This window comes from Lissotriton helveticus, chromosome 2_1 (genome assembly GCF_964261635.1).
Source record: "Lissotriton helveticus chromosome 2_1, aLisHel1.1, whole genome shotgun sequence".
NCBI classification, from domain to species: domain Eukaryota; kingdom Metazoa; phylum Chordata; class Amphibia; order Caudata; family Salamandridae; genus Lissotriton; species Lissotriton helveticus.
This window is the reverse complement of record NC_136059.1, coordinates 2,078,350,929-2,078,377,377: the sequence shown is the minus strand read 5'-3', so window position 1 is coordinate 2,078,377,377 and position 26,449 is coordinate 2,078,350,929. Positions and strand designations below refer to the sequence as shown.

The following is a 26,449-nucleotide window of genomic DNA, read 5'->3' as shown; positions in this document are numbered from 1 at the left end:
GGAGTCTCTAAGCAAGTGTTACGCCTGTCTGCCCAAGTATGTTTTTTTCTAGTGTCACTGTAGATAGGTCTGAGAAAGTCCTAGAGAGGTGGTCATCGTCACTGGTCCACATAAAGACATCTCCTGCAAAAAGCCTATAGTCTAGCCTGGACCAAGATTAATGGGAATTGGACATACAAGTGCCTTCTCTGGCCTCTGGATTTCTTGCAGGCCATATATCTATCAATCGAAAACAACAGAAGGGAACCCCTCATACGACTTGTCGGTCCCTTTCTTACACCTCTCCTAAGGGAAAACACTAAAGTGTTTAAAAGGACTCTCACCCACTGGGATTCCCAGTGGCATGCTTTATCATGGACTCCTTTTCCTGGTACCTAGTAACTGGACAGGCTCAGCCGTGGAACCCAAGAGGTGTAAGGAAATGCTGAACTTCAAGAATGAAAATAAATAGTGGAATCTAGAGAAAAATCGCACATGTAAATGGATTCTCTAGAAACAGTAACCGTCCAATATCCAAACTGCGATATGAAACATTTCAGTGGTTTTTGACAAACAAACGATGTGAAAATAAGAAAAACACACATTGCGAGAACTCAGTCAGTCAGTAAAATGAATGTCTGTATGCATTGACGTATTGGCGTCATGTGATGCGGAAATGATGCCGGTTAAAAAGGCCAATTATATTTATAACAACAAGGGGCCCCAAACAAGTCAACAAGGGACCTCGGGGAGCTAAATTCTTTCAAACAACAACGGTCCCATGCATTCATTAATAAAGAAAACATTAAATATAGACTAAATCCGTACTATATTCTGAGTGACATGTCCTGCCGGACAGAGGTCTGTAAGTTTTACTGGATGTACGATTAAATTCAGACAGAATACCTTCAACTGATCACCCGTGTGGTACACAAGCCTGTGCCCAACACTAACAGGTCTTAATACAGAAGGTAGATTCACAGAAAGAAAGGCTTTTTAAGGCAGACAAACGTTTTTCTGTGTACTAGAAACCGTTATACAGAAAAATCAAAAAAGCACCATTACAACACATAGCAATCACGTTTTGTATACGGTGTTACAAGGTCGACGGCGTTTCGGTCCTCCTATGTTATAGGGACCATCATCAGGACATTAAAATAATGCCTTAACGTTGTAAGCCTCTAAATACCTAAGGGAAAAGATAGGGAAAAGGAATCACAGTTATTGGAGAAAAGCTCACATTTATTTAGAAGGTGATACGTGGTGAAAGTGAGCCAGTGGTGTTTAAGCAAAAGCGGTCAATAATTATGCCAGTGACCAGTGTTTAGTGGACTAAGTATGGCGTATGGGTGTTGGGCCAATGCCCACATAAGTGTAGCTAGACTGGTGATGGGGCTCACCCGGTTAAAAAGGCCAAAGCAGGATCCCATTTTAAGATGCGGAGAGGAACTAATAGGTTCCAGGCCAGGACAAGCCCTTTGACAAAATAAATAAGGACGCGGCAGGGGACTCTGGTGAATCCATGGATATGGAGATTTTTTATTTTCTTGTCACAGTAACCTATTAATATGGGGGGGCCCACACTCTGAATTTGTATACTGTTAGTGTGTGACAACAATGTCCTCCTCCCTCTTTATTTCTATGGAGCAGTGAATGGAGTTTCTCTATGTAATGATTATGAGCCTATTACCATGTAAAAACTGAATGTACAACGATATAGACTTGGGACTGTGATAACAGAGACAATATTCTGCATCTTGTAGCTATTGAGTGCACCCAATACAAAACAAGATTACAAGTTAATTTGAAAAATGTTTTACTTCACTGATTGTCTTGCAGTTGTCCTGCATCTTGTGCAATTATCACTTTAAATCACATAGAGACATAAGAAACATATACAGTATGATGATTGTTTGCTTTATTAGTTGTCTGTCAGATGATTTGCATGAGTTGGGTGAATGAACATTTCACACTTTGCTGTGCACAAATAGTATTGAGCACCTGGATGGGATCCTTATAAGGTCCTGAAAAAAGCTAATTAGCCCGGTGAGGTATTGATACGATGGCTGATAACGAAGATACTAGTTTCTTCAATGAGTGCCCCAGCTATTTTTTGTCTTGTTAGGGTGCCCCTAACAATAAACTAAACCTTTGGGACACCTTAGACAATTTTAACTTTAGGATCCCCATTGCAATCAAAGAGCTCCCTTGGGTTCCAAAATCTAGCCCGTCCAGATCTACTAGGTATCTAGATGAGGAATCTTGGAATCCCAGTGGGTGAGATTTCCTTTAAACACTTTAGGGAGTTCCCTTAGGAGAGGTGTAAAAGAGGGATAGGTAAATCATATGGGGTTTCCCTCCTGATGGTTTAGATAGTCAGGGTTTGGGAAGGCGAGCAAACCCTGGCACTACTTCTCCCCCCTGGCCCTCCCTTTTGGCATAAAGTATATATCTGTCAAGCCCTTATCAGTCATGATCTCCTCTATTAGTTTCCAGCAAGCGGGTGAGCGCCTGCTCACACTTGAGCTGTCTTCACTTAAGTCCAGTATGAATTTGAAATCCCCTCTCGATATAGCAGACCCCTAGTTAAACTGCCTTGCCTTAAGCCATAGTTCTTAAAAGGAGGTCAGTCTACCTGCATTCGGGTTGTATGTTCATTTACTTGTGATTGGCTGTGCATATATAAGTACATGTGGTATAATGTAATTGCCTTCAGGGTCTAGAACCACCTGCAGAGGACAGTTCGGGGCACTATGCATGATTTAAATAGCTGTATCACAACCATAGGACGAATAAGATGCAATGTATTTTGCTTCGACCCATTTGACTCAAAGCCAGGTCTCTGTCTTCCTGGTCAATTGTACCTCCTATAGGAAACATATATCTATTTTGTGTCTTTGCAAGTAGGCTAATACTTGGTGCTCATGGGTTATTGAGCCTGGGTATATTTCATGTTTTAATTGAAGTGGATGCATTACTTTAGTGTATTAGGTCGTGTCTGCATAACAAAGTGGCTGTGTTGGGCTTGTGCAGGCTAACATCGACCAGTGGTTATAGTTAAGAGTAGTTTCTTCCATGGTGTCTGTGCCACACTAATTTTCTAATCCACCCCCTCCCACTCTAGCCACCGAAACTTGCAAGAGAAATCACCCATTTAACCCAGTAACAGCCTGTTGTTAGTAGAGCTAGTTAACTTGGAGCCTATACAACACATCCAGCTTTTCACACTGTGCCATTTCATCCCCAGGCTGGGGCACCTCTAGTCAGCTGTGGAAGAGGGGGGAATCCCTAGGGTGGGGAGCAGGAGACTAGGAGCAAATCGGACACCTAACCTCATCGTGAGTGTTGCTAGTCCAGTAGATGGGTATATGCCTGAGTGACCAGCCACAATCATGTGTGCCCTGAACACTTGCACACTTTGAATTCAGTTTGACACCATATCTCAAGGTGATTTCTGGAAGTTAATCCACTAGCATGTGGACATCGCGCATATATATTTTGAGTATTTAGCTGCATGTGTACCAAATTTCCCCTAGGCTGTTGTGTTGGATCTACGTTGCAGCAGTAGTAAACCTATTTTCTCACAAGGTGCATTCTAGTTGTTGATGCTCATGCCGATTTTTTTTTTGTTTTGGATCCTGTCTTCTTGTGTCAGTGACTGCAGTTGATTTTTCCTAAAGAATTTGCTAGTTTGACTTTGATTCAAGAATGCATGTGCATTTCCGTTCATTTGTATGTAGGTAGTAGAGTAGGTTATATTGTACTCCTGCTTCTGCAGGATGGGTTTTACTGACCGAAATTCTCTGTGTACTGTCTGTACTGAAATTGTAAAATCTGGGTGGATGGATATGTGATTGTCACTGTATCATATTGAAGATCCTGTTGCTCTCAAGTGTATTGAGCTTTAACGTTAAACAGGGTGCAATGATCAGGTGAGCGGGTGCCTCAAGGGTGGCAGAACTCTAGTGATCTATGAGCCCTTTCTGTTGAAAAATGTGGCGGGAATGGGGCCACGATGAAGCCCTTCTAAAGCATTTTCTGTACATATTCTTCAATTCTTACCATGTTCGTTGACTATGGAATCCATGGAAAATGCAGGTTATTTCATCAAAATCTGGTATCATGGATATTTGTTTTTGGCACTTAATACTTGCAGTACTTTCTTCATCTGGAATAGTTCCTCATTCTGCCCTTTACAGCATCCTCTTTGTCTTTGTTTAAGCCGACCGAGTCATTTGTTGTGGATGCCCCTGTTTTCTTTCATACGTTCCAGGTTTCGTTTCAAGTAGTAGCAGTCTGAGGTCAGAATATTTCTCTATTTATTTCTTCGCACAATACACGTGCCTCTAGTTTTTCAGGGCTTAATATTAACCTCAGTGGCAAAGCGTCTCTGTTATAGTTATGCATGCACCCTCTTTAGCCCCTTGTTGCACTAAGCCCAGTCATGCCTCATCTCATGCTCTGCTTCCAGCTGGACTCCTATGCTGTCTGTGACCCTTGGGCTCACGTGCATCATGTTGGGCACCGATCTTGCGTCCAGGAGGCCCACGTAGCTCGCACTCCTTTATACTCCACTGCTCTTTGGGCCGCCTCTATGTCCAAGGGACTCCCCTCACTCCTCCAACCCAGCCACTGACCGCTCCGCTATCAAGGCAGGCCGTCACTGTGTCAGAATCAGTAGGAAAATGCCCTTTTGTCAGTTCACCCCCCACACGTTTTGCTCCAATGCTAATGGTTATGACTCTAAAAGTGCAGGGAAGCCTGCTCCCCAGTACTCTCCCTAAAACTGTTAAATATGAATTGGTAATCCCAATTGCCAAGGACTTTAACCCCCTTGTAAGTCCTTAGTATATGGTACCAGTGGTACCTAGAGCATGGGTGTTAAAGGACCTGAAGCACTGTTTGTGCCATCCTGAGTTACCCAAGTAAACTACAGACAGCAGGCCTGCCATTGCAGACTGCACGAGCAGTACAAACTGCTCGAACTCAACTTTACCCTCAGACTCGAGGTCGCCAGCTCCGTTATAGTACCGTCAACATATGTCATGTTTGGTATCAAACAATGTGCCTTCTCACCCCTGACATGAATCTCTTGCCAGGAGCGATATGGCATGCATCTAGGTGGCTACCATACAATTTCTCCCACCTGGTTGCCTCAGCTTTGCTGTGCTCTGGCTGGCAGCCGGTGCTTGCTGCCACCAAGACAGGATTCTGACCTCCTGCCAGGCAGTGTGAACACTCACAGGAGTCAGAAATAAAGGCCTGGCCATGAAAGAGGTCACACCTTCGACCGAGGATGGCTAGTGAAGTGGCAGTTCAAGGCGGTGAGCTTCAAAGTCTTCACCGCCTCTGATATGCATCCAGGCTGCATCCCAATGGAAGAAACATCTGGCCCCCAAGCACAGTTGCACCCGGGCAGGTGGGACAGTTAGGTAGTCCGAAGGTGTATTCTCCTAGAAGGCTGGCCACACCTCTAGGGTGGGCTACCTGGTCTGTACTGCAGAGGAATATTTCTGCCATTTTGAAAAATGGTACACTAGAGGGTTCTGGGTAGAATAGGTGGCTTTCACCCCTGGATGTGGTCACTTCAGGGGTGGATTATTAGCCTCTGGGGCTAGTAGCTCATTGGTCACTTGCACCCACACCCCTAAGGCCCCTAAGTCTAGGATTCAAGGAACACCCCTGACAGCAGAACTTCAGTTCTGAATCAAACTGCAAGGAAGAGGACAAAGAAGAAACCCATGTTTGCAACAACATGACTTGCACTAACCAAAAGAGGGATACTCTGCACATGTGGCAACGCTGCTGGAACTGCCTGATCGAGACTTGTCCTAGACTAAATCTAGGTTCCCCCAGACAGAAGGATCTCAGTGAGAGCCTGAAGCACCCTTAGACTCCCTTGGACTAGCAGCGCTACTCTTCCTGCAAACTTCAGGTAAAACAAGTCTCTGGAAGGGAAGAATCACTAGCCATCAGCCCCTCCGAGGGACCGCCGAAATCCAGATTGTCTAGTGCAGTGTGGGAACAGTAGTTCTGCCTTCCACTGAGTTATGTGCAGCTACTGTGTTCCCCTGGACCACTAGACGTCAAAGTATCCATTGCTATGCTTACTGCTGCCAAGGCTTGTTTGTCACCAGTCCCGCATCAGACCCTGCACCTAGGTGCACTCAAAGCTGCACCTACAGGGAACTCCATCTGATTTTCGACCGATCTCAACAGCAACCCCGTTGTGTTTTTGCATCTTGTTCCCTGGAGCATCGTGTAAGCTGTAAAAGCAGCTTTGAATTGCTGTGATTTGTTTTCTACTGAAATCCATAACTCCGGTTTTATGTATCTGATCACGTTTGTTTTGGTGCCTAAATTAATTAAAATTCTGCTTTGTTTTTATAAACTGGTGGTGGATTTCTTTCGAGTCATGTCAGTTGCTTATCGTCCATGTTGGTATTCTGAAATGCTAAACACATGTTCCTCTAGTAATGCCTGACTGCTCTTTGCCACACTACCCGGGCTAGGCTAAGGATTTATTAGTGTAAATCCAAACACCATCTTTGGGGTCTGTGATAGTATTGCATGGTGAAGCCTAACCACCATCACCACATAATATTCCAGCTTCCTAAAGAATCCATATGTCGTTCCAAGATGGCAACTCACAACGAGTTTTTTTGCCCTAACATGCCCGATCTTGTCTTCGCTGCAGCGGGAATCCTAACAATCATCAGCATTTGCTGCAGTGTATTGTTCGATAGCTGCACATTAACTTCTTAAAAGTCGATAGCCACTCAAACAGCTGATTCATGGTTGATTCTTTCCTTGACTGGCAGAGCCTCCCCGCTGCCCACTATCTGGCGACCCCTTAGGGTTAAGTGCAAATGTAACTAATTACTGAACAAGGAATGTCCGTATTGAATCACAAAGTGATTTGGACTCAACATCTTTTAAATAAATGACTCGTTGATTACTGTGTTTGCGCAAGAAGCCCCAAATATATGTTTTAAAAAGGTGGCCCTTTTTTGCATTAAAGACCATTTTCCTACAGGTGCATAAATAACTGAGATAATCTACTTATAACTATATAGCATCTCCAAAATTCTTTCATTTTTCAGATATCTGTGAACCTTTTATCGTGCATTATTTTCACACTTTGTATTCATTTTGTAAGGATTTATTATTATTATATGATATTACTTTTGTTAGTATTTATTGAATAAAATGCAGGTTTATTTAAGTAATTCTTATTCTTTTCCTTTCTGCCTTATGTCTGCACCTCTCTTCTTCACAACGGTGCTGACATTGGGTACTCATCTGCAGTAGTGTCCATAAATTAGTTACTTTGCAACTTGTTTATGAAGGATTTTTCCTAGGGAGGGGTTTTATTTTCATTCTTTAGGTGACAGTGGGTCTGCTGTATGGCTGTCTCCCAACCTCCCGCCCACACAGTTCTACCAAAATTGGAGCGCACAACAACCCGAAAGATTCCGTTTATTGGAGTATTTGACTTTTCTTATGAAATCTTTTCAGCAGATGATTATCCCATTTATACATGACATTACTATTCAGGCCATTAGCTTCCTGAAGTTGATGGACTTATTGGTGTCCTTTGTTTTTGCTAGTAAGACAGGCACAACTGGGGATTATGTTGCTTCTTTGGTTGATGAGTACTCCATTGTTGCAGGATTGAGGGCTTCTTATAGACACCCTCTCAGTATCTAGTGTACTGAAACCATTTTGACCTACTTCTAGCACTGTTTCTGAAGTGTTGAATGTTTATTTTCAAAATGCCCAAAAAATCCTATCGAATACAAATATAGTTTCAAAAATAATTTTGTTTTGTAACTTTTATTTTTTTGATCATCTGGTCCCTTTGCAGATCGTTTATCTTGTGGCTATAAACAAATTCTTGGGCTTTAAAATTCTGATGTAATGACATCTGCTTAGAATATAACTCTTAAATTATTAGATTTATCTCAAAGATCATGTTTCAGAAATGTTTCAACTCCTCATCAGAGGCTAAAACCTAATGGAAAACTACAGCTGAAAACCTAATTTTAGGAACTAAGGAAATATTTGCTTGTATTTCAGAAGTTCATAAGGGAATTATGGAAAAACTGCCAGTAGTTGGAGAAGAGAGTGAAGCAACCGTGGACGGAGCTGAAACGGATGGTACAGAATCTGAGAGGGACCAGCCCAAGGATGGAGAAGGTGCGCCAGGTTCTCCTCGATTGGAACCCATGAGCGCTGTGAAAGAAAGTAAATCAGAAGGTGTGCATGTACATTGCTAGCTATATTCAAATAGTGAGCAATCCTGATCAAGCATTAACATAATAGATGTGCCAAAATTGTGCATCATTGTTTTTTAAATTGCTAATCTTTTGATTAGCCATGTCTGACTGTGAATGTTTGCCTACTCAGTAGAAAATGGAAAGTTTAAGGAACATTGTGCTTGAAGCACAAGATTCAAAGAAGTCAGAAAATGGGAACATGAAGGGTGGTATGATGATGTAGCCCAATGATTAATATTTATTTTATATTGGATCATTGAAGCAATTTTTAGGATTTGGCCATCTCCTATGCCCAGTCTGACTCTATACATTCCAGACTTCCAGAGGAATGGACTCCGATGGTATTGATAGGTGTGCGCCACCAAGAAATTAGGTTTACCAATACAGGTTTCACCACATAACATGCTTTTCTGTTCTTTTTGATTAATCAAACTTATCCTCTCGCTAACACATTCTTCCTCTAATTCTATGTATATTTTTACAATACTTGTTATTGTTTTTAACAGTAAAAAGAAGTAGAATCACCACACAGCATAGTATCAGACTTAGAAAAACATATTAATATATCACAAACACAGTCCATATGGTCATTGTTCAAAACAGGTTGTTTTGAGAATAATTCAACTACAAACCCACACATTCATATATTTTTGCACACATCACCTTGATTTACAGATATATTCTTTTTCACCAGTCCTTTCCATGTGACCATTCTTGAATGGAGAAGCTTTATTATATCTTCAGCATTGAGCAATGCCACGTTTCGCTATTGGTAATCCCATTGCCTCCAGGGTCTAGGGGCCTGTTGGCTAATTCTGTACATATTCTGCAGTTATAATTGAAATGTGTGCTTGGTCTTTTGGATACAATAAACACTTATTAAACAAGATGATAAACTGTTATATTTTCAGAGGCCCTCTTTCCAAATTAGGTAATAAAAAACTCTGCTCCTAGCACCAAATTTAAATGTATAACACCTGATAAATTGTCCGTTGATTTTTGCATATTTCCGTAAATTGAGAAATGTTTAAATAATAACAATAGTTTGTAAATTTGTATAGTGCGGTTTTATCATCTGTGAGGGTATTCAGGCGCTGTCGATGGGCACGGGGGAGATTAAGTGATTTGCCAAGAATCACAGGATGTTGGGCTGACGTCAAGACACAAACCCGGATCCCCAGCTCCTAAGTCGGCAGCTCTGGCTGCTGCACCTGCAAGCAAAATATAAATTACATTTGATTGAATAGCCCAATAGATAACTGTCCCAAAACCCCTCTCTGTGTGTATTTGTGTATTTTTTTTAATTCCATGAGACCAGTGAGGTAAGTTAAGTAGTTTGATTGCTACACCTAAATATTGAATGGATGATGATTGCTAAATGCTGGTCATTGGCTGAAAGTCTTTTTGTATGAAGTGGGAAAGGAAAATATAGGACTGTGTTTAAACGTAGTACAGATCCTAGCTACAGGATATTTGAAGTTAGTTTTTAGTGAACCTTACTTTGGACTCAGTTTCAAATTATGAATTCTATATAAAACAGTCTGTCTTAATAACAATTTCCTCATTTGTTTTTTTGTTTACATTTGTTGTTAGATGAGCTAATCATGAACAAAGCATAGGTTCATCATTAGAACTCAAGTTTTCAAGATCCTACATATCTACTATTCCTCCAATAAATTATTTTTTGTTTTATATCCCCAAATGCATTCATCCAACTTAATTTAAGGGAGATTGCTGTAATGTGGGGAAGAAGGCAGTGAGAAGAAACACAATTCTATTGACTGTACTCTGCTTCTGTGTTGGAGCACTATGTAGTCCTCTGAATTCCCAACCGCTTTGCATCAAAATTCTCCTTAGGAGAGCAGCTGTTAGTTGCTGTATGCCTAGATGCACTTTGATACTTAATGTGGAGCCTCTTTATGATCACACACTCCCCTGGACATAAATGCATTGTCCATTCTATACAAGGCATCCAGCACTGCTAACAATGCTCCTTTTGTTGTGGTGTGACTAGTTTTACCATAAACCTTTTAAGAAAATCTTGTTATAACTAACACAACCTGCCAACCTGATTTGGTGTAGATCTCCTCAGGCACACCTCTTGCCTTAGCTTATGTAACTTTTGTAGATTTGTTCTACCTAGTTTGAATATATTTTATTCAGATCTTAGACTGATGAAGGTTGGGCCTTGCGAGGTTTTACTAGTTTTTAGAATGATGTCAGTGGTCTGGTTCACCCCCTACACCCAACCTGGGGCTACACCTCTGAATTACACATTTGGAGATCTAAAAAATTCCCCTTTTCCTGAAGTCCAGATTAGTTATTCACCTAGGGGAATGATTTAATTACTCCCTTAGTAAAGACACAATTACGCGTTCATCCCAACTCCATGCTTGAAGATCCATCCCTGGATTGCCTTACAATCCTTCCCCAGAGAGCATTCTGTGATTCCTCGAAGTGGGGTGAAGGCAAGTGGATGGGACAAAAATCCCCCCGATACCCACATTGTTCATACAACATGGGTCCCTTGCTCGCTGTGCCACTGGATTCAAGCTAGCCTGGCTGATGAGGGGTGATTTCACGAAACCGGTCCCAGGATGCTTGTTTCCTGCCTAGAAAGAACCTGACCTGACAGTTCGAGCTGGACTTTTCCCATGAAAGCAGAGTCAAGTTGCATACAGATGGGTTCAAACTGGGGTGGCATGGTAGGCAAAGAAACAATGGATTTAACTCAGATCTCTTGACTGGGGTGTTTGAAAAGGTTCAGCACTCGGTCCGTCATCTTGTTATGTTTTCTAGTAATATTTAACCCCTTGGATTTTACCAAGTTAATTTTTTCCTGGAATCATTCAAGAGGGATGGCATTGATGTCTGGGGAATGATAAGCGTGAAAATGAAATCATCTGTGAAAGCTGTGGTTTAATAATTAGAGTACCTAATTTCACCTCCTGCGTATTGCTAATTCTTTGTAACAAGGGCTCACCAACCATGATAGATAATACGAGAGACATAAGACACTATTGTGTTAGGCCTATCCTTAATTGCACTGTTTTCTTGAGCCGGCCATTAACCCTAATCTTTGCTCCTTGGTTCTGATATTTTGCCAGAACTCCAATATGTAGGTATCCAAAGCCCATTTCTCACAGTGCATTAGCCGTGAAAGTTTAATCTACCCTGTCAAATGCCTTTTCAGCATCTAGCGTCAGCAGTATTGCTTCCTTCTTACCTCTCCTAGCTATGTCTAGGATGTGTAATACATTTTTAAAGTTACCCTTGGCTGACTGATTGTGTGTAAGATCTGGTCACTGTTTTTCCCTCTTGCTGCCTGTATTTTAGCGAAGAGTTTACTGCTTGTGTTTAGAAAAGAAATGGATCTGGTTGGTTGCCAAAGAGTGGGGTCCTTATCCAGCTTGCTTATGAACTGTATATGCTTTGTTTATCGTTAGAAGTAGGGTTGCCCCTGCGAGTATCTCATATATTAGGGCTTTGAGGGCTCCAAGCACAAAGGCTAGGGCCATCTCTTAGAAACCTGCTGCAAGACAGATCAGGTTTTCTCCTTCAAATATTATTTTCTTGTGGCAGAGTGTATTCACCACTACGTGCAATTCAGCGAAATGTGGTGGAATTTACATAGTTTATCTGTTGAAACATACCCACCATCTCGTTAATCTCAGAAACAAAGCCCAGAGTCTGCTTTGCTTCACGTTTGGGAGAGAGCAGGCAGTCTGCTTTAGTCCCCTTTATATGATATTGTGCTTCCAATCTTGACCAATGACTCCTGGTGAGGTGTTAAAGTGGTGGAGCGTTGACCCCTTTTGTTGTGTGTAGATTTTTTTCCATCATGTCCAGGAAGACTTCTGGATTTAACTGTGGGGTCATTCTGATGACCCCGAGCTGGTACCGTATTGACCGATAGAGGCGTTGACAGACCCCAGGTCCTAGGCCATTCTCTGAGCCCTTTTCCGAAGGGCTAGGAGAGGAAGAAGATTGGGATGAGTTGTTGGACCCTTTAGAAGACCAGCCTTAACATGAAATGGACTAGTGTGAGGAGTTGGGTGAGGCCAGTGGATTGGACACCTTTCCAGATTCTGGCATACTTTCTCCCCCTACCTAGCTACAGAAGAGGGAGCATCATTTGCTATGGTGGTGCGAAGGGCGGCTGATGTCCTAGACCTACAGCTCCCTTTGGTGGCGGTCTGGATTTCTATCTTGACAGAGGTCTTAAAGCTAGGTGTCTCCTCTTCAGAACCCTTGGTACCCTTCTAGGGAGAGGTGTGGCGCCGCGGCCAGGGCGACTGACGCTGGAATCTGGGGACCACGGTTCGATCCCCGGCTCCGGCGGCAGGTTAGCCCAGCACCATGTGACTCTGGGCAATAGCTCGCTTAATCTTCCCGACGGCCCCCAGCGCCTAGAGACCCTTACGGGTGATTGTGCGCTTTACAAATGTGGACTTTACTTTACTTTACTTCAATGAGGCCCTTACAGATGCCCTACTGGGTCCCTGGTCCAAACCGAGCATAGGGGCTCCTGTGAATAGGATATTCACCTGCCGCCAGCGCCCTGCTTTGGGGGACCCAAGCTTCTTCACTCCCCACCACCCTCCCCAAGAGAGCTTTGTGGTCCAAACCTCTACTTCTCATGATGCGTTCCCGTCTGCACCCCCGGACAAGGAATCTAAGAGGCTGGATAGTTCGGGGTAAGAACTTTTACACCAGTGTTGCATTTCAGTCGGTGAACACTGCATGCTTATCGTGCCATCATTCCCACTCCCTATGAGAAACGGTTGCACTTTTGCTGCCACAGGCTCCTGGAGGAGGCCCAGGTCATCCTTTCCCAAGCGGTTCAGACCATGGAGATGCAGCAAAGTTAGCCATCGGTTGTGTTCTCTACACGTCCGACTCACTGAGCAGAGCGATGTCATCAGCGGTGGCTGTTAAATGCCATGCCTGGTTGAGGACTGCTGGCTTTTCTGGGGATGTCCAGGCCTCTCTCATGGACATGTTCTTTGATGACATCTGTCTCCTCAAAGACAAGCCGGACATGGCGCTGGAGCACTTTAAGGACTTACGGGCGATGGCCAAGTCCTTGGGCCTCTCAGTAGCCACTCGTCCCCAGTCTGCCTAAGGAGCTGGTTTTCATCTGTACCTGCCCTATCCCAGCGACAAGACCGCACAGGTTCAGCAACCGCGGCACAGAGGTCGGGTCAGTCCTCCCCCCCCCCCCACCTCCCACAGCCTCAGCCTCCAAACCCTCCTAGTCTTGCCCTTCAAGATCATGTGCGGGCAGTTGATGGCAGGATCCGCCATCACCTCTTTTTCTGGCTAGATATCATGTCGGACAGCTGGATCCTCCATATAATCCGAAGGGGCTACGACCTCCCATTCGAGACTACCTCTAACTCCATACCTCCATCTTATGATGACCGGCTGATGGAGGATCATGCTTCAAGAGGAAGTCATGACTCTGTTGGCCAAGGAGCCAGAAGCAGGGTGTGGTTCTTATTCCCGCTGGTCCTAAAAAAGGACAAGGGCCTTCGTCCTATCATAGATCTATGAGCCCTCAACTTCTTACTCCAAAGTTCAAGATGCTCACATTGGCTCAGGTCCTGTCTGCCCTGGACCCGTGAGACTGGATGGTGGCGCTGTACTTGCAGGATGCCTATTTCCATATTCCCGTCCTGCCTTCTCATTGACGCTACCTGCGTTTTATGCTAAGCCACAAGCATTTTCAGTTCATCGTGTTCCCCTTTGGCCTTACCAGTGCCCCTCGGAAGCTTACCAAGGTGATGGTGTGGTCGCAGCTCATCTGCGCCGATCAGGTGTGTCAGTCTTCCCCTATCTCGACAAATGACTGTTGAGTGCGGGCTTGCCCATGGCTGTCGTCTTCCATCATCAGACTACGGCAGACCTCCTACACTCCCTGGTGTTCACTATCAAAGTGCCGAAGTCACACCTGATTGCTTCTCAGATGCTTCCTGTCATCTGAGCTATTCTGGACGCAGTGCAGTTTCTGGCCTATTCTCCTGAGTGGCGAGTTTAGGATATTCAGGCTATGATACCAATGTTTCACCCTCTATCCTGGATTTCAGTGAGAATTACTTTGAGGTTGCTTGGCCTTATGACCTCCTGCATCCAGCTAGTTACACATGCCAGATGGCATTTGCAGGGGAGCCTCAGCAACATGGTCAAGATCTCAGAGGGACCTGCGCAGGATTTGTAGCTGTGGTTGACGAGTCACGTTTGGGTCAGAGGCAGACCTCTCTCCCTTCCCCAACCAGATCTCATAGTAGTGACACGTGTCATTCCTGAGATGGGGCGGACACATGGGAGAGGTGAAGATCAGAGGTCTCTGGTCTCCTGCGGCAACCGTACTCCACATCAACCTACTGAAACTCCGAGCGATTTGTTTGACAGTAAAAGCCTTCCATCAAGGAGAGGAGGCAAGTGCAAGTATTCACATCTGACACCACTAGTAATGGTACTGCATCAAACAGGGTCATGGACTCTTTGTCAAGAGGCTCTGCATCTCTGGACTTGGCTGGAACACCAGGGTATAGCCCTGGCAGGCTTTTTGAATGCAAGAGTGGGCAAACTACGCCATCAATGCCGAGTGGACCACAAATGGCGTCTCCATTCGTAGGTGGCGCAAGGTCTCTTTCAACAGACGGGAGAGCCTTGGTTAGATCTATTCGCCTCTTCTGAGAACGCTCAATATCAGCAGTTTTGTGCGCTGAAGTTACAAGCCGGCTCTCGCTCTGAGATGCTTTTCGTCTTGAGTGAAGCTCAGGCCTACTGCACGCCTTTCTGCCCAAACTACTCCTGCCCAGAGTTATCCAGAAATTCAGGAGCAACTGGGCCAAACTCATCCTTGTGGCTCTGTATTGGGCACAGAGAGTCTGGTATCCCGAGCTTCTGCAGATAAGCATTGATCCTCCGGTCAGGCTGCCCCTTCTAGAGGATCTTCTGTCGCAGCAGCAGGTAAGGGTCCTCCATCCGAACCTGTCAACGTTATGCCTTTGTGCGTGGAGATTTAGCAGCGACAGTTGACAACTTTCGACATTCCTCCCGAAGTCTGCAGTGTTATCTTGATGGCCAGGAGTCCCTCGACCAAGACAGTATACTCCTGCTGGTGGAACAAATTTGTATCATATTTAGGGCTTCCGGTTTTATGGTATTTATTTTTTTGCCATTTCTGTCTGTATTTATCCATATTTATTTTTTGTTAAATTTATCTGTATTTATCCATATTTATTATGGGCTTTGTGAAAACAATAAAGCTGAAACTGGTATATTTCCACATTTAAGCAATAAATATGCAGTCATGTTTGAATGCCTTCCAGGTTTCAGTAATATGAACACCCGCAGAAGATCAATCAATGCACTTATATGAAAATATGCACATTTCAGTATCAGCCTTGTGCATATCTACTGCTGTATAAACCTCTTTACTAAAATTCTTTTTTTTAACCCTCTTACCTATTAATCTACACAGTTATTAGCCTGGCAGTCATGGCAAAGTGTATTTAGAATCACTCAAAAAGTACCCAATTTCCGTTTTTATTCACATATAAAAATAAATACAGACAAGAAAAGAAGTGGTTTTCTGTCTGTATTTATCTGTAAAAATCAGTAAAAACGGAAAACAGGGAGCCTTAATCATGTTGTACAGAAAAGTATATTCCTTTTTCTGATGTGTTGCTATTTATTTTGACCTTTGCCTAGCAGGGCTTTGCTCTGGGCACCCTGAAAGGTTATCTTTCAGCTTTGTCTGCCTTTCTGAGGTTGCCAGACCAACCCTCCTTATTTAGGTTTAAAGCATTTTATTGAGACAATACAAAAACATGAAAACACTTGTCGCAAGAAATAGGTGCCAAGGCACGGCGAATGGAAGCGCGCTCAAGGCGCCAAGTCTCTCCCAATGAAAGGCCCATCAAGGCTAGTCCATCTTGGTGCATAGATAGAGACAGCAGTGCAAGGAATAAACAACCCCCCCAACACCCTCAACTCTCCCAAAACACCCCCCCACCCCTACCCCCCCCCGTCCAGTGCTCCGATCCATCTTCTCTTCCTCACCCCCCCTCCCCACCTTCCCCTCCACAGGCGAATCACAACCAAGGACCCTTCGAGAAGCCAATTCAGCAGGTGGCGTTAATCTCAGAAGGCGGAGATACCTCGGACAAGTGAGCTCCCTAAATTCAGTGACCAGTAGGGAATGAAACGGCTGCCAAAGGTCATTAAACTGCTCGACGTCCCCAGCCACCGTGAGCGACAACTTCTCCATTCCCAATACATGCCACAATCTGTGCAACCACCCGGTGATGGAGGGGAGTGTGGTGGGTGCGCCAGTGTATGAGGATGTTCTGGACCGCTGAGCCCAGTGCTATAGCAAGTGGAGAAGCGTGGCTCAGTGGTTAGAGGCGGCAGACCCGGAAGCTGAGATCGGCCGTGGACCAGGGTTCGATTCCCTGCCTTGGTGGGACTCGGGCTCAAAAATTCCACAGACTCGACAATTCTCGCTCCGGTGCCTACTCGACTCACGGGTTCACACTCTGTGACTCTGGGCAATAGCTTGCTTAATCTCTACTACGGCCCCTCGCGGTGGGATGCCTGGCTTTCACCTTGTGGATACCCTGCCGGGGTATCTCACAGGGGAATACCAGGATGGGTTCCCTAAGCAAGCGCCTTGATGCCTTCGGGTGATACGTGCGCTATATAAGTCGCAATACACATACACATACACACACATACACAATCTGTCGGCCTCTACGGGATCTCAGGGGATACATCAGCCGATTAGGGAGGCCCAGCAATATGTACGCGGGGAGGTGTGGCAGCTCAATGTCAAAGTGTGTGTCAATCTCATCTATCACCTCCTTCCAATAGGCATGCAACAGTGGACAATCCCACAAGACATGCGTAAGTGTGCCCACCTGCCCACATGCCCTCCAACAGTTACCATCAATATTACGGTCCATCTCGCGTAGTCTTTCCGGGGTGTAATACCAGTAGGTGGTCACTTTAGTAAATGTTTCGGTGAGTCCCGTATGGCAGTGTTTCCCAAACTGTGGTCCGCGGTCCCCCAGGGGTCCGTGACACATTCCCAGGGGGTCCGTAGGAAACAGTTTTAAAAGCACAGAAATGTTTCTTGTATAATTAGCAGCCTTCCAGCAACAATAAAAGTGTCAAGAGAATGCCAGTGATTAATGCACCTGATGGAGCTGAGGAGAGTTTTGTTCAGTGGCAGCTTTGATTGAACTAATGTAGCACAGAGGGTTAATGTGCCTACTGAAAAGAACGTGTATCAAGCATCTTAAAAAGCAGTATTTTATGTGCATAGGTTTGTGGTTACTGCTTTTGTCACAGAAATTCTTTTGTTACTGTGCACTTCATAAGTGACAATCATAATCTAGCAGAGGGACCTATAAACTGTCATCAAAGAGCTGCTTGCAAACTGCATGGTACAAGTTATTAACTTATATTTCTTCCCCAGTTATTCATTATCCTGATGCTGCTAAAAAGATTTATTTGGGTGGAAATGTATTTTTTATGTTAAAGTCAGTGCTAGCCACTGTGTTATGTTCTGAATCCTGAGTTTGTGCTTTTCCAGACCAAGCACTCTTTAAACATTTTATATTCACACTGATTTACATGTATGATTCAATTTCTCTATATGTGTGTGATGTAAAGTGCTCTAACATCCTACAATGGATGCTATAAAACAAATGAAATACATGTGACAGAGGGGCTATTACTTCAATATAAAATACTAAGTGCCAGATGTACGACCTGTTTTTATATGCGCGAACGGGTTTATGCATGCAAAAATCTATTGAGCCATGTACATAGCCTATTTTGCGAGTCGCAATTTGTTTGCGACTCGCTAAATAGGTTTTGCAACTTGCTATTTGGAAGGGGCATTCCCTACCAAATAGGGAGTCTCAAAACCATGTACGAATGTTTTGCGGTCACAAAACAGTCGCAATTACCACCTACTTCAAGTAGATGGTAATGCATTCGCAAATGGGAAGGGGTCCCCAGGGGACCCCTCCCCCTTTGCAAATGCATGCAAAATTATTTTTTAAGGGCAGGCAGTGGTCCCAGGGACCTCTGCCTGCCCTTAGAAAATGAAACAAAAAGGTTTCATTTCCTTTTTTATTTTAAATGCATGGTAAACAGGCTGCATTTTTTTTTAAACTGCTTTATTTAAAAGCAGTCCGAGATATGGAGGCCTGCAGAGCCCAGCAGGCCACCATCCCTGGGATTCTGCTCTGACCGACCTGGGTGTTTTGCTGTCGAACACGCCGATTTCCAGTGACTTGGCCTCCCTGTGTCCCTGGTGGGATTGACCGCCTCTGCCGCTGCTTGTTTACTGCTTGCAGCACCCGCTTCGCGGGTGCCGCTGCGCGGCGTGAGGTGTGGGGTCGAGGCTCAAGGAGGACTGCCCTGCGTGAGAGAGGAGTAGGGTGCTTCGTGAGGCTGAGGCGAGCGCGCGCCGCCGGGACTCAGAATACCAGGAGTCCCTGCGCAGCACAGGTGTGCTCGGCCGCGCCCCCAGCAGGACACACCCCCCGCCCGCAACGTCTCTCTGAAAATCAGCGGCCTGACTGTGGTAAATAAATAATTAATTACCGGTACTATTTTTCAGGATACTCATACAAATAGATAGCTCAATAAATAAGAGTCAAGATACGAGGTAGCTAGAGTATACAGGCTTTAATTGAGCATAAAGGACTGGAACAGGACAGCCTGTACGGGGATGGGATGGCAGCTGCCTGGGGCAGGGACAAAGGAGCGCTAGCTTTTAATAACAGTGCACAAGTATATATAGTTAAAACATTTACATGGCATTCAATACAATAGGCGTAGCAGTAGGCGGAGTTTGTAGCAGTCGCGAAAGATAAGGCATAAAGTGGGTGTAACAAGAGGTGTGTACAAGGCGGATACATAGACATGTGATGCAAACGTAACAGAATATGTCATAAAAGGGGCGGAAACATGGAGGGGGCTACCTGAGCAGCTGGGACCTTTAACCTAGTGGTGCGCGCAAACTGGCAATGACGTGTTACTAGGGAGAACTGGGGGGCTATGACTTCTGCGCTAGAAGAGGAGACTAAAGTCTGGAGTGTCAGAGCGACATGTACCTAAGCATATCTAGTATCTAGTGTTTAGAGAACATGTTGATAGAAACTAAAAGTTATCAGGGCAAAGGCTAACAGACACTAAGACTGGGGCATGCATTATTCTACATGTAGTGTGTGTGCGAGGAATATTCTATGAATATTAATACAGTATTTCTCTTACATGGAGACATAAAGGCTAGACCATGACGGAAACTATTGATGCGATTCAGTAGCTTAGGAATGCAGAGAAGGAGGGCTGGACTGATAACTAGAATCATAACATACTCTGGGCAGACTGAGAGGCAGAGCCAGGCCGAGCCGGGCACTGCGAGGCATGAAAGTAAGCTAAGGGTCAGGGATACAGGTGGGGGCTGTATCGCTCCTCGGAGAGGGTTCAGGCAACAGGAGCTGAATCTGAGTCCGGGCCCTTTTGAGGCCTAGAAACGACGACAATTCAATGAATTAACGTGCACACTGTAAAACGTGGCAACGTAGCTTTACATAGGCCTGATATTCGTTGTATTCACGAAGACTGGAAACTGGCATACTAGAGATGGACACAACTATAATTGCGTCTTTAATCGATCATAGGGAATACATGCATATCGATCATGCACATATGACATAACATGGGGAACACGTAGGCACATACAACATGGCAAAATTTACTTTTCCACATTCCCTCCTTGCGCCCTACGTTTCCATCAGGAAACATCTATATTCATGATACCATCTATCATTTCATACAGCATCATTTGCTCGTCTCGAATTATCTTGGAACGGGACTTAGGACTAGGAATACAAGAGGTAACACAAATGCCGCAAATCGCAGGGCCACATTGTATACAGAGGCAGCAACTGAATATGATCGCTACTGCAATACCTAGAAATGACAATACTTTCCATCCCCAGGCAGATATGATACTCCAGAGCCAACCGGACCATGTCCAGGTGCCTGGATTCTGGTGTAACTGATGGGCAATTTTATGAAGTCTGGTTATAGCTGAATAAACAGACGGCGCGTTATTAGGAATGAAAATGCAGCAACTAGATCCGATGACTCTACATGCTCCTCCTCTATCGGCCAGTATGACGTCAAGAACGAGACGATTTTGGAGCACGACAAATCTCATAGCAGATTGCTCTTCGGTTAAGTTACCTAGAGCAGAAGTAGTCTCATTCACTACTGCTTCAAGGGTTCTGGTTAATCTACGTATTGATTTTTACCAAAATTTTTAATTGAAGTGAAGTGATAGGCTCTCTCTTAGAGATGGAAAGATGAGAGCACATGTGCTTGTTTAAAATACCCCTCACACACTAAAAAAATCCGTTAGTGTCATGCTTCATCATAGGGGTCTTCCCGTCCCTATAACGGGGCGGGGCGTGCTGCGACCAGACGGACTACGCGGGAGCACTATAAATGTGACAGAGCTATGTGTAGGTGTAGTGAGGAAAAGTGGAGTGTAGGGATCTAACTAGTGAGTGCAAAAAATACAAAAAAATTAAAAATTCCCTGGCTAGTAGAACAAATACACTTTATTGGAGTCTCTGGCTGGGAATGTTAAAACAGGGGATGTAGGTAGAGCAATTACTGACTACCAAGTCGACATGTTTCATAGGCAGTCCCCTGCTGCCTATTCATCAGGACCAAATCGTGATCCCTACTGTAAATAGCTCAGTTCTAAAGTAGTAGGCCTACTGTCCTACAAATATACCGGCAAAAATAAGCTGGATATTTGTGCCTCAGGGCATGAGCTGGCCCGGGTGAGGCAAGGCATCAAAAAATAAGTGCCAAAAAGCGATGACCATTGGTCTCTGTAAAGGAAAAGAAGGAAAACGAGGGAGAAAGCACAGACATATTCATGTCATTACTGCTGGTCATGAAATGTGCATCGTTGATACGCTTTGATATTCACAACCATAGCCTGTTTGGTAAAATTCATAATGCTAGGTACAATCACCTTCACCGCAGGTTTGAATATATTAGTAAAAATGCACCTCTTGTTATTGGACAGAGTGTACGTCATAGAACCATCCAAATGGACGTGGTTCATTCATAACCCATCATACATACATTAGTGGCTCAACACATTCATACAAACGATCCCAAAAGCATCAAAAAGGACATAAATATTTCATATTTCTTCAAGATCGATATTCTAGACACAGTATATCGTATTTCAGCATAACTATTCTGGAAATCATGCCAATGTAGGTGGTCATAAGTTACACTCGTTATATACATACTTTTCGGTAGTTTTCTCAGTGCCCCATGAGCTGGCAGGAGGAGGGAGGTTAGCGCGGTCTACTGAAAAATAAATATGACCGCCCCCACTGTTAGATGTGGTTCGTTCGTTTCCTGAGAGTGAAATGGCCCAGTAACCCGTTTATTAAAGACTCGGGGTCTGAGTCTATCACTTACGTTACCGGCTCGAGCGAATAGCCTGTCATTCCTCCCGTCCGAGCTCCGTGGATGGGTCGTCGCTCGGCTGCCGGTAGACTTATATTGTGCCTTCCATCAAGCACATTGTTACACGGAGAAACGCCCAAAGCGAACACTAGAATGGGCAAATCCAAGATGGCCGCCGCAGAACGATAGTCTTTTCTCGTTTTCTATCGCCAGCGTGAGGGTCCCGGATTCACTCAATGCAGCTAAATACAAGTTATATATTCGTACTCTGCCTCAGTACGAATATATAACTTGTATTTAGCTGCATTGAGTGAATCCGGGACCCTCACGCTGGCGATAGAAAACGAGAAAAGACTATCGGTTAAAATCCTCACATTGAGCCGTTCTGCGGCGGCCATCTTGGATTTGCCCATTCTAGTGTTCGCTTTGGGCGTTTCTCCGTGTAACAATGTGCTTGATGGAAGGCACAATATAAGTCTACCGGCAGCCGAGCGACGACCCATCCACGGAGCTCGGACGGGAGGAATGACAGGCTATTCGCTCGAGCCGGTAACGTAAGTGATAGACTCAGACCCCGAGTCTTTAATAAACGGGTTACTGGGCCATTTCACTCTCAGGAAACGAACGAACCACATCTAACAGTGGGGGCGGTCATATTTATTTTTCAGTAGACCGCGCTAACCTCCCTCCTCCTGCCAGCTCATGGGGCACTGAGAAAACTACCGAAAAGTATGTATATAACGAGTGTAACTTATGACCACCTACACTGGCATGATTTCCAGAATAGTTATGCTGAAATACGATATACTGTGTCTAGAATATCGATCTTGAAGAAATATGAAATATTTATGTCCTTTTTGATGCTTTTGGGATCGTTTGTATGAATGTGTTGAGCCACTAATGTATGTATGATGGGTTATGAATGAACCACGTCCATTTGGATGGTTCTATGACGTACACTCTGTCCAATAACAAGAGGTGCATTTTTACTAATATATTCAAACCTGCGGTGAAGGTGATTGTACCTAGCATTATGAATTTTACCAAACAGGCTATGGTTGTGAATATCAAAGCGTATCAACGATGCACATTTCATGACCAGCAGTAATGACATGAATATGTCTGTGCTTTCTCCCTCGTTTTCCTTCTTTTCCTTTACAGAGACCAATGGTCATCGCTTTTTGGCACTTATTTTTTGATGCCTTGCCTCACCCGGGCCAGCTCATGCCCTGAGGCACAAATATCCAGCTTATTTTTGCCGGTATATTTGTAGGACAGTAGGCCTACTACTTTAGAACTGAGCTATTTACAGTAGGGATCACGATTTGGTCCTGATGAATAGGCAGCAGGGGACTGCCTATGAAACATGTCGACTTGGTAGTCAGTAATTGCTCTACCTACATCCCCTGTTTTAACATTCCCAGCCAGAGACTCCAATAAAGTGTATTTGTTCTACTAGCCAGGGAATTTTTAATTTTTTTGTATTTTTTGCACTCACTAGTTAGATCCCTACACTCCACTTTTCATCACTACACCTACACATAGCTCGGTCACATTTATAGTGCTCCCGCGTAGTCCGTCTGGTCGCAGCACGCCCCGCCCCGTTATAGGGACGGGAAGACCCCTATGATGAAGCATGACACTAACGGATTTTTTTAGTGTGTGAGGGGTATTTTAAACAAGCACATGTGCTCTCATCTTTCCATCTCTAAGAGAGAGCCTATCACTTCACTTCAATTAAAAATTTTGGTAAAAATCCTTATAAATATCTTGCACCTCCACACATTGATAGAATCCATATGTTTTGATGAACTGTTCAGGAGGGTGATTCTATCTCAACCTCTACGCTTCCCTCTTTTGATTTTTTGTAATCTACGTATTAGCTTACTATTCTGGACAGGTCCTATAAAGAAGAAGAAACCTTTATTAAAATCTTGATATTGTTCTAGAGTAGTTTCAGTTTGATCGACAATTGGGGACTCAATCTCCCTTCTATGTCTGACGTGTACTAGATGTGTGTTTCTGTGATAATCAGTTGGGGCTAGGAAAACTGGTGGCAGTAGGAAGGCAATGTAACATGTTCCATCCCAATCGAGGGGCAGACGAACATATGCGGTCTGACCACAAACAAAATAAGAATGACGTGAAGCTTTGAAAATAGATTTCCCACTGTCACTATACTCGACAGTAGTAGTACAATCACTATGTCCTACATGTGCGGAACCATTATTTCTGACACATAATTCGCCTTTGACTGGTAGTACTGAAATAGCAGGTAAGTCTGGAGTAGTATCAGACTGAACATTCAGGACCATAAAATTCGAAGAATAATTACCTAAATTATAAACTTCATTTTCTAGATCTAACCCTGTTCTATGGGAGAGACCTTGCTTGTCTGGAAAACATGTTCTATTCAGGAGGGACATATCATTGGAAGATGACGTTAACATGGACCATGCTCCACACGAACCATTATGTGAAAACGGATAAGGAAAGAGTGGCAGAACTCCCTTCGGTGTCTGGAAAGGGGGAAGTCGACCACACACCCAACAATTAGTAGCATTGCTGGTCTGGTGTGAATAGTGTAACATTCTGATGAATGTGTTATTTCTCATAGCAAGACGATAGGATAACTCGTGAGGAGGCAGATCACTAAATGTGTGCTCTACTGTAGCATTAGCAAACTTATTTACATGAGAAATTGGAAAACATAAATGAAATGCATAACTTGTGCAGGTAACCATCAAACTTAGAAACAATAGAAAACTTAGAAAAACGATACATCTGATAGAGTTTTGACTAACTCTCTCACTATGGGGGTCTATCTCATACATGTCAGATACCTGTCTAACCGTTTCACCCGAGGGGGACTTAGACAATTAAACTGGCTGACTTATTTTACTAGACCGTAGTTTGGATTTATACTCCTGCTGCGGAGTTTTCTCTAACAGGGAGGGCTTGATTTCAAAGTCAGTAGCGGGACAGTCCTTGAGAATAGGGCAGTCTTTCGAAATGGAACAATCCTTTGAAAAAGTTTTAGTTCGTAGTCCATGGAACTTCTTGATGTGGGACAGGTGGACCCACCCCTTACGGCCTTCCAACTTCACGGCCGTACGGGTGGTCAAGAGGACTAGTTGAGGTTGCTTCCAGCGGGGCTCCAGCGGACTTGAACGATCAAAGTTCCTTATCAAAACGAAATCCCCGGGGATGACCTCATGCGGTTTCACCTCGGTGTTGTCTGGAAATGCGGCGGCAACCTGTGAACGACAAGAGTGTAGGGCAGACATCAAGGAAGCTAGGTAATCTGTCAGCATATTACTGGAAACATCTGTAATACTGCGGGGTCTAGGTGTACCCCACATGTTTGGGGGGCGGCCGAATACGACCTCATAAGGGGACAGACCTGATCTGGAGTGTGCGACCATGCGCATAAAGAACAAAGCAACTGGCAGGGCAACTAGCCAGTCTACACCTTTCTCTTGACATATCTTAGCAATTCGAATTTTCAGGGTCTGATTATGTCTCTCTACGAGACCGGCTGCTTCAGGATGGCGTACACAATGGAACTTCCACTGGTACCCTAACAAAAGGGAAACATGTTTCATTAGCTCAGATGAAAATGGCTGGCCGTTATCAGAATACACGACCCTAGGGAGTCCATAACGGGGGAAGAATTCACGAACCAACTGCCTGGCAGTGGTCGCTGCTGTGTAATCTGGAACTGGATATGCTTCTGTCCACCTGGACAAAGCGCATACAACTACGAGAACATATTTGAAACCTCGACATCGCTCCATCTGAATATAATCCATCTGGAGGACTTCAAAAGGGTGGTCAGGAGGCTGGAATCCACCTTGTTCCACCGGGACACTTTTACCTGGATTGAATTGACAACATATCATACAAGTACGGACTTTCTGCTTGGCTGCAGCTCGTAAATGCTTGTTGAACCAAAGGTTCTGTATACTGTCTAACATGGCTTTTTCTCCTAGATGTGCTGGACTATGTGCGGTATTAATAATGACTTGAACCATAGAGTCGGGGAGAAACCATGTGGCTTTTCCCTTCGTCACCCATCCCTGATCTGTCTGGACCCCTCCTTGTTCGGACCATTTCTTGATTTCTTCGGAAGTAGCATGTAACTGTATGTCTATGACATCTTGTGTAGGGTCCTTAACTGTCATACATGTAGTCGGATCTGGAGTGGATATCTGTGTTTTGTTAACTGGAATGTCGGGAGTCTGAGCTGTAAGCTTGGCTGTTCGATCTGCTAGATCATTACCTTGGGAAATAATGTCTGTAACTTTCGTATGTGCTTTGCACTTCATGATAGCGATAGCTGTCGGTAAATGTATTGCATCTAACAGAGCTTGAATGAGGAGACCATGCTGAATTTTGGTTCCATGAGAAGTCATGAAACCTCTCTCCTGCCAGAGCACTCCGAAGTCGTGTACGACTCCGAATGCGTAACGTGAATCTGTATATATGTTTACTTTCAGGTTCTTGGCACGTATGCAGGCTTGGGTCAGAGCAACTAGCTCTGCTGCTTGAGCAGACAGGGTGTCAATACGGTGTGTTTCAATAACTTCAGTGTCAGTAGTCACTGCATACGCGGCTACTAGTTCTCCTGTACTCGTTCTCATACATGAACCATCCACATA

General features: G+C 44.3%; 1 protein-coding gene across 3 annotated transcripts in view; it reads left to right on the top strand.

Annotated features, from left to right (window-relative positions):
* The window catches only part of NEK1 (NIMA related kinase 1), a 1,042,157-nt gene that overhangs the window by 717,895 nt on the left and 297,813 nt on the right, over positions 1–26,449 (top strand). For 2 of the 3 annotated variants that reach the window (XM_078677052.1, XM_078677050.1), the window contains one exon: positions 8,059–8,238. In XM_078677052.1, the coding sequence (XP_078533178.1) occupies positions 8,059–8,238 (180 nt within the window). The remainder of the gene's footprint in view (positions 1–8,058; positions 8,239–26,449) is intronic. The other variant, XM_078677051.1, reaches the window with a different exon arrangement.